General features: G+C 35.3%; 1 protein-coding gene across 1 annotated transcript; it reads right to left on the reverse strand.

Moving 5' to 3' along the window:
* Nucleotides 1–530: 530 nt before the first annotated feature.
* LOC124848707 (phosphoenolpyruvate carboxylase, housekeeping isozyme) lies at nt 531–8,195 on the reverse strand. Its single transcript, XM_047326465.2, has 11 exons — nt 7,913–8,195; nt 7,507–7,695; nt 6,432–6,823; nt 6,249–6,333; nt 5,364–5,586; nt 4,878–4,981; nt 4,698–4,791; nt 4,441–4,595; nt 3,082–4,080; nt 2,064–2,450; nt 531–1,054 (listed from the first exon to the last, which is right to left on the reverse strand). The coding sequence occupies exons 2-11, from the start codon at nt 7,672–7,674 to the stop codon at nt 758–760; spliced, it is 2,904 nt and encodes a 967-aa protein (XP_047182421.1). The 5' UTR covers nt 7,675–7,695; nt 7,913–8,195; the 3' UTR covers nt 531–757.
* Between the last annotated feature and the right edge of the window lie 1,077 nt (nt 8,196–9,272).

A 9,272-nucleotide genomic window follows, 5' to 3' on the forward strand; every position in this document is an offset into this window, starting at 1 on the left:
ATTCAAAATGACAACAACAATAAAATTCTTAACACTATTGTAATCTAAACAAAATCCTCCAATTTTCAAGAATAAAATTCCCAAATTTATTTTCAAAATAACTATTTAAGTAATTACCGAAGGAAAGTACGACAACTTTATAATAAAATGTTGACGAGGTATGTTGTACATGTAGATGAAAACGTTCTATTGATACTGTCACTTGTTTTAAATTATAATTAAAAAAAACTATTTTGTGCGAAAAGTTAAAGAAACAGATTTTAAAGAGGAAAATACGTGGAGGCTTATGCAAACTAGTTACACACAAACTAACTTTAACTTATACAGAGAAATATTTTTTTATATATATATTTGCTTCTCCTAAAAAATATTTTAGAAAGAAATTTATCCAAATGGATAAAATATAAGCATGGTAACACACGCATCATATACTATGGCATCTTAAGCACCCCATTATGTAAAAAAAAGTAGAATATTAGTATACCAAAGAGTTGCTTGAAATAACACAAAGCAGTTCATATAACAACTAGTAATGAAAACATAATTTTGTATTGCAACATAAGAATAAGTTGCATACATACAAGCATTGACTCATTGTGTAGTACGTAGCTAATCTCTTTGTAGTATCTTGTAAAACATGGATACAAGGGGGGGTAAGAGGAACACCCTTTTGGTGCATGCACCTAAACTCGTACGTTATTTCTGATAAAGAAACAGAAACCAGAAGAAGAAGAAAAAAGAAGACAGAAACTGAGGTTTAACCAGTGTTTTGCAGACCAGCAGCAATACCCTTCATGGTAAGAATGAGAGTGTCTTCCAAACCAGGAGCATACTCACTTGTTGGGTTAAGTGTTATGAGTTCATCAGCAGGTTTACTTATTTCTATAGACTCTTTGGAGATGTGAGGACGCAGCTTCACGTTATAGTTTGGATCACGAATGCGTTTCAATGTGTATGCTTGGCACACATTCAGGGTGGTGATGTAAGAATCACGCAGCCGAAGTCTTTGCTTCAAGTGTGGATCTCCTTCAAGAAGATCCCTGTGCCCAGCCACCTACCATACACAAAATGGAACATCAGCTTCTGGAATAATAAATAACTATTCACAGTTTCTCATTCATAGGATATATATATATAAGATTCAATCTTTAAGGATGTACTGCTATTGCATACTTGTTTACCCTACACAATACTGTAAGGACAAAACTTGTATACAGGTTCAGAGGTTGTCTGCATGTTGGTCTTGTTAGAATTTGAGAAGGTTGTTACTATCAGATAGCATGTTAGAAGATTAGAAGATAGATAGCAACTTTCGGGATTCATTTGGTTTCTGTTGTGATTATGAAATATTCTCTTCTTATAATAATGTATATAACCTTTTTTCTCCAGTTTTGTCTCGTCTGTATTCTACCAAAATTAATTCTGCATTTATAGGTTAACTATGTCAACCTAAGCTACAATTCTATTTAAAGACTAAGGAAGCATTGTCCATAGTTTCTTAGTTCTTTTCAGTGTTGTTTTTCATTAGAACTGAAGTTTCGCTCAAAATAATAACGTGTGTCCCTGCCCAAGCACAAACTTATACGAAGTTATTGATTGAAGAACGTTTTTGTAAGGTATACTAAAGATTAGCAATAAAGCCAATTTTCACAATATCAGTATACAAGTCTTTATCTTACAAGTTGGTTTTATAAGGATGAGTTAAGTTTAACCTCACTTTCTAATATGGTATCCTAGGTCGATTAAAGAGATAATCAATTTCTAGTATATATAAGTAGGGTAATCCTTAACTAACAAGCTGATTTTGTAAGGATAAACTAAGCTTAAACTCACTTCCTATTAAGATAAATAAAAGAGATGGTTTTGTGAGGATGAATTAAGCTTAAACAAACTTCCTAATAAGTAAATAAAAGAGATGGTTCTGTGAGAATGAGTTAAGCTTAAACAAACTTCCTAATAAGGTAAATAAAAGAGAGGGTTTCAAGCATAATTTAAACTAAGTTCAAGGTATGTGAATGTAGTTTCTCCTGATATAAAATATTACAAGGTAAAAGTAGCATTACCTGAAGGAGGAGTGCCTTGGTTTCTTCATACTTGGTCCTTAACTGCTCCCCAAATGCCCACAATTCCTCTGAAACAAGGAGCCTGTCATACAGAGCAGCAATCCCTGGGTTTCCTTTGGCAAACACCATTTCCACTAAATCAAGAGTGACCCTAAAGAAAGGCCATTGATTGTACATCTCCTGAAGCACATGAATATTCCTGACATCCTTATCAATAACATGTTTGAATGCTGCCCCAAAACCTAGCCACACTGGAAGATGGAACCTTGTCTGTGTCCAGGCAAAGATCCAAGGTATAGCACGCAGTGTCTCAATGCCTCCACTCGGCCTCCTCTTTGCCGGTCGACTTCCTATGTTCATCCTTCCATACTCTAACTCAGGTGTAGCCTGCATTCCAAAAGGTTCAAAATGATTGTTAAATTCAAATGTCAGTTTACCTTCAACAACAAAGGCTTTTTGCACTGTGTAGAATCAGTTACACTGATCAAATGATGCCATAATGTTCAATTGTAAATCATGTCTATAGAGAAATCATCTCAATATCAAGTTCACTTCCTAGAGAGAACATTGAAAGAAAAATTACTGGTTTAGTATTTTTATCAGTCCCTGCAAATGTGACTGATTTTGGTTTCAATTTCTGGAAGAAAATATTATTAGTTCTGGTCCTAAGAATTTTGAAGTTTTATGAATGGTCCCTATTATTATTTTATCAATGACATGACATGCTTCTAACCACAATACCGAACATGTTCTGCAAAAACAAATTTCTAAACATGACATGTCTGACATGCTTCTATATGTGTTTAAATTATGAGGATCAAAATCAACAAAAACATTGTACTGTCCATTGGGGTTATTCTCTTGAAATGGTCATTAACATGACATGTCTAAAAGCACCTTTCTAAACATGATACATATGACATGACATGTCTAAATGTATGAGTATAAAAGTCAACAAAAACATTTTACACATTACATTTGCAAGAACCAAGAAATATGTTTAGGTTAAATAACATACCAGGCGGAAATACTCAACAAATCGGGGCTCTTTGAACACAATGGACCGGTATTCCTCAGTGGCAATGACAGCCATCTGATCCATCAAAGCCCTCCATTCTGGTTTAGGTGAGATTGGAGGGTGCATTCCATGTTCTAGAGTAGCAGCAGTGAACCTCTGAAGTGTTCTGAAGCATAAATGCTGCTCCCCAAAGGATTGCTCAATAACTTCACCTTGCACAGTGACACGCAGTGATCCATGAATTGTATCCGGAGGCTGAGACAAAATAGCAAGATGAGTTGGGCCACCTCCTCTTCCAACAGTCCCTCCTCGACCGTGGAACATAGTTAGCTTCACACCATACTCCTTAGCCACCTTTATAAGATCCTCTTGAGCCTTATACAGCTGCCAAGCTGCAGAAAACCTTCCAGCATCCTTGCCTGAATCAGAATACCCTATCATCACTTCTTGCTTCCCATCGATCCTGTTTATGTACCAGTCTATGGAGAACAACCGCGCCAATGCAGCTGGTGCTGCTTCTAGATCGTCCAACTTCTCAAACAATGGCACAACTCTCAAAGGGTGTTTGACATGGCACTCACGCTGCAGAAGCTCAACTGCAAGCACATCAGATGGTGCGGTTGCCATTGAGATGATGTATGCTCCAAAATTGTCTGGAGGAAGCTCTGATATCACATGGAATGTGTCCAAAACATCTCTGATTTCTTCAGTTTTGGGAAGGTCAGGGCCAAATAGAGGCCGCTTGCCACTCAATTCAGATAAAAGCCATTGCTGCCGTTTTTCCTCTGACCATTCCTGGTATGAACCTATTTCCAAGTGTTTGGTGATGGCGTCTAAGACATCGGTGTGGCGGTCAGATTCTTGCCTTATGTCAAGCCTCACAAGGGATAATCCAAAAGTAGAGACTTGCCTCAAGAAATCTAGCAGGCTTCCATCAGCAATTGCACGATCGCCACAAGCACAGAGTGACCTGTAACATAGTTCAAGGGGTTCCAAGAACTACACAACATTTTAACTTTGGTTAGTCTATAAGAGAAACTTATCTCTCACAAAATGATATATATCACGTCTGATTTGGTTTAAGTATCTTTTCATTGTCTCCAAACATACTGATCTTTTGTTGAAATCCTTGTAATGTTTTCCTCTTTTACGATTCTTATAATGTTTATAATGTATAAACGTTGATGATAATTCAACAGCATTAACAAAAACCCAAGAAAACAAAACTGTATTAAAAACTATGCTGGTGTTGTAGATTTTCACAAACTACACAAACAATAAGGAGGAAATAGCTGCATAACACTGATGGTTTGTTTGCAAAATATGTAAAAGACAGAATGTTAACCTAGGAATACGTACCTCCTCAACATTGGTGAAAGTTTCTTCCTCTGGAATGTCGGAGTAGCCATGAGCTAGCAAATGGCGAGAGCGCTCACGAGTCTGGTAAAGCCTATTCCTTACTTCACCCAGTAAAACACGATATGGTTCATTTGGAGGAATGGCTTTCCAAAATTCTGTAATGAATTAAACAAAACACATAAAAGAAGTGAACAAAAATGAACCAAATTTAAAGTACAAAAACTTATTCACTGGGTTTAGAGGATTCTAGTGAACACCTATGTAGTGTTTTGCAACTGCATTTTTCTTGGAAGATCTGTTAAGTTCATCTGCACGGGCCTGTAGCTCATCGTTGCAGCGCCACATTGACAGCTACAGAAACAACATAGGAAATCAGTGCTAGTGTGATAAACCAGCATCAATGATTTTATCAAAGGATTTGTGAAACTATCAATTACTTCAAACATAAGATCCTCTATCTGGGAATAGTACATGGTAGCAGCCATCATTCTAGCCAATAAGCAAACATCTCTGGTCACTTCAGGAGTTACTCTTGGATTGCCTGCATCATATTATTGAACATAGTTAAGCACACATGATTAGTTTTACAAACTAACAGAAGTAAAGTAACCAGGAAACAATAGATTGGCAGTATCCAAAATTTCAAGCTTCACAAACCCCTTGTTTTCTTTCATCAAATACTTATTTACTCTTGAAATCATACAGGATTTTATTGCAGCATTTTGATAAGTACAAGCACTGAAACTTTGCTTTGTAATCGGTCCAATGATATTGTATGATCCATGCAGCAGATTTCATCTAGTACGTTAAAGCTTCATCATTGTTGTTTGTTGTTTATTAAAAATCATGGAGGGGTTGCCATTGTTAGCATTGTCCTTCATATTACACCGAGAAATATTATTGGCCAAAGAAAAGAACCATACCATCACGATCTCCTCCCATCCAAGAAGAAAATTGAATGAGAGGCGCGTTATAAGGGACACGTTCATTAATCCCTATATTCTTCAAAGCTGTATCAACACGACGAAGAAACATAGGTACACCTTTCCAGATTGTTTCATGGAAGTAACTCATCCCTGCCCTCATCTCATCTTGTGGGGTAGGAGGGGTCCTTCTGATTTCATCAGTGCGGAATGCAGCTTGAATCTACATGAACACAAGTAAAAAATTATTAGAAACTACCATTGACATGCAACTAGTCTAGTTACATTATAGGAACATAGTTTTTCCCATTATTCTGTGCTTTTGAATGGATCACATAGCTTACAAATTTTCAGTTGTGTGAAATTTCTTATTCAATATTTATAGGTGTAGATGATACCAAGAGAAGTAGTGTACAGATATTGGAAATTGGAATAGTTCATCTGCATTCAGGACAAAAGTTGAAATAGTTGTACAAAGATCTATGGTGGTTTTGTATAGGGTTAAATATGCTTTTAGTCCCTAAACTATTGGCCGTTTCTGGTTTTCGTCCCTCTTTCAAAGTAAGGTACAATTTGGTCCTCATTCTTTTCGAAACGTTCGTTTTAGTCCTCGGAAATTTGGTTTTAGTCCTCATTTTGTTGCTAAATGAGAACCAAATTTTTAAATGGTGTTAGTTTTCGAGGACTAAAACGAACGTTTTCGAAAAGAATGAGGACCAAATTGTACCTTACTTTGAAAGAGGGACGAAAACCAGAAACGGCCAATAGTTTAGGGACTAAAAACATATTTAACCCTTTTGTATAATATAAGTCCACATTTTCCCTTAACACCAAATTTAATACATGGATTTTGGTTTTAATAAGTCCTTAGATGTTGATACTCACCTCCCTCTGCAGAGCCTCATCAAGCTCCTGCTTATCATCAGGAGTGATGTCTTTGGCATACAATTGAGTTAAACAATTTCTTATCCTGTAAGTCAGAGGAACACATGAAAACTTAGACTCTTCACCTTTTTCAATAGATATGTTCACAAGGGAGCAAAAAGGGTAACAAAAATTGATGCAAACCTTCCGTGCTTTTGAAGCAGAGATCTACGGACTGATTGAGTAGGATGAGCAGTAAGAACCAGATCAACAGTCTGGTTTTTCAGCTCATCAAAAACTTCCTGAGGAGACTTCTTCATATCCACCACAAGTTTCTTGAGTGTTTCTTCAATGTCTGATTCAGTTGTGGCACTGTTCTCATCAGCAAAATCACCTTTCTTCAACTTGTTCCTTCTGCGATGAGCGATTTGAACCTCTTCAGCTAAGTTGGCCAAGTTAAGCATGTGGGAAAACGACTTGGCAACAACAATGGAATCTCCAGCATCCAAACTAGTTATCAGATTTCCAAGTTCCTCCAGTTTCTTTGGGTCATGCTTTCCTTCATACTCAGCAGAAAGTTCATACACCTCTTGAACCTGTGCATTCAAAGATTAATACAAAGACACAGAAACTGAAATATATATATATTCTTTTAAGCATCAACTTCACAAAAGGAAAATAATTATATCAGTAAAAAATTTTGAGGGGTAAGATCTCCTACAGTGATTAAGCCATAACATCCATTCGGAGGCAGCAAGATACACAAGGGTCAGATTTTTTTTTTCTCCTTATAAAACTCTACACAATTAGTCAAAACATTTCCAATAAACAAAGGTTTGAATTTGAAATCAATCAAACCCTGATCTTGTGACTCCAGTTTTAGTCTTCTCAATTAAAATATTTTAGACTTGTGTGTATGATTCACGAAACGGAAATCAAAGAGTCAACTGCCCAATTTGAAGGAAACAATTGGCATTTAAGGAAAAAACTCAAAGTCAACACTAGAATAACCAAAAAGTAACCCCTCAAGATTCCATTACACAAAAGGCACAACTTCTGCATACAAGAACAAACCAACTGTTCTGTTTCGTTAACAGTTCCCAAACCAATAGATTCAATCCAGTACCCAAAATCCTTCAACACATGTAAAGTTCCATGTTTTTTCCACAGCAAACAAATCACGTGAAGTTTCAGAACAAAATTGAGAAACATGGTACTAAAGGGTGGGTCAGCAGGAACCAAACCCATAGGCTTAGTTAGTGAAAACTGAAAATCTCACCGTTTCCTTCAGATCCTCCCCATGTAAATCCTGAAGAATATCAAGGAACCGATCCAAGAGCAAAGCATCATACTCAACCAGTTTATCATCCTCACTCACTTTGGCAGGAACCAAAAGCCGAAGCTGAGCATCAATGGATGCCATCTTTTCTAAGTTCCTGTTCGCCATTGCTGCCTATGTACCCCCCACCTGCAAACACTAAAAGGGTCACACCTAAAGATCCAAAAAAACAAAACTTCAACATAGGAAAATCAAACCAACATCCCCAATGAAAACTTAGTGACGAAAGTAGATAAGGCAAAACGAGTACAAACAAACACAGCATGCACCGCTACAAAGAAAACAAATGTCACTTTTTTGTGACAGCCATGATGGATCAAACAATGATTAGGATCTAATGCAGTACCAGTGTTGAGGGCCAATTGGATAAGAGGAAGAAGCAGATGATGATGCTGACGTCAACCAGCGAAAAACCAAAGAGAGAGAAGAAGTAAGAGAATCACAGATCCAAAGCGGTGCAGAGTGTGTCCTTATATAGACAAAAAAGAGATGAATATCCAATGAGAAAAAAGAAGACAAGTTTATGAAAAACACTATTTTTCTTTTCTCTCTCTATCACTAACTTTTGGAAGACTAGACTAGAAGTAAAGTCCTAGAACAAAACCTGCTGCAACCTGTTTCATCTCCGACAGTGACTTTATCACTGCCATGAGATCAAAAGAAGAAGAAGAATATGCTTTCTAAGTTTTAAAGATTCTCTATTTCAAGATAGTTCGTTGGTACTTTTTTTTACTATTCTGTTCACACGAACAAACGTGAACATCAATACGGTCCAAGCTGCATTACATTGGTCTAAAGGTTCAAAAGAAATTGCAAAATTATTTTTTATTTAAGAAAAGTCTTATATTATATATATAAGACTATTTTTTAGTGTTCATAATTATTTTTTAATTTTATTTTTTAAATTAAAATAATTATTTTATTAATATTACTTTTTAAAAGACTGTTTTTTTAAATTTAACCCTTTTTATTTGATATTCTTTTAAACTTAATTATTTTTTTAATCAAATTATCTACAAAATAAGTAACAATAAAATTATAAAAATTATTTATATTTAATTTAAAAGACTGTTTTTTTAAATTTAACCCTTTTTATTTGATATTCTTTTAAACTTAATTATTTTTTTAATCAAATTATCTACAAAATAAGTACCAATAAACTTATAAAAATTATTTATATTTAATTTTTTAATTATAATAATAATAACAATAATAATAATTTTATTATTTTTTTATTAATTAATATTTTTATTATTTATTTATATTCTCAAATAGATTTTTTTTCTTAATTGAATTTTTAAAAGTGAAAAATCAAAGCAATTGAGTTTTTGTTGTTACATTTGTCATGTAAAATCATTAGCTAACGTAATAGATAGAATATCTGTAATTAAAAGAAAAATGTTTTTAAAATTAGGGATCACAAAATTAGGGTTCATCATCTTCAACTTTTTCCCAAATTAGAAACCTTAGTGATTCTAGCAATTCTATTTCGATTGCTTGGTTCTTTTTGCAGGCTTGATGCTTAGAGAAGAAGATGAAACTCGCGATGAAGGAGATTGATTTTGCAGGTTCACGATTGGGTTTGGAAGTGCGATGGTGGCGCGATTCGAAGGGGTTTTGGTTGGTACTGTGTTTGGCTTTCCTTGTAGGTTTTGGTTCGAGATGAAGGTGACGACGACCTCATGGTGGCCGACGAAGGAGCAATT

Source organism: Vigna umbellata, chromosome 9 (assembly GCF_029865625.1).
Source record: "Vigna umbellata cultivar VRB3 chromosome 9, Vumbellata_1.0, whole genome shotgun sequence".
In the NCBI taxonomy this organism is placed as follows: domain Eukaryota; kingdom Viridiplantae; phylum Streptophyta; class Magnoliopsida; order Fabales; family Fabaceae; genus Vigna; species Vigna umbellata.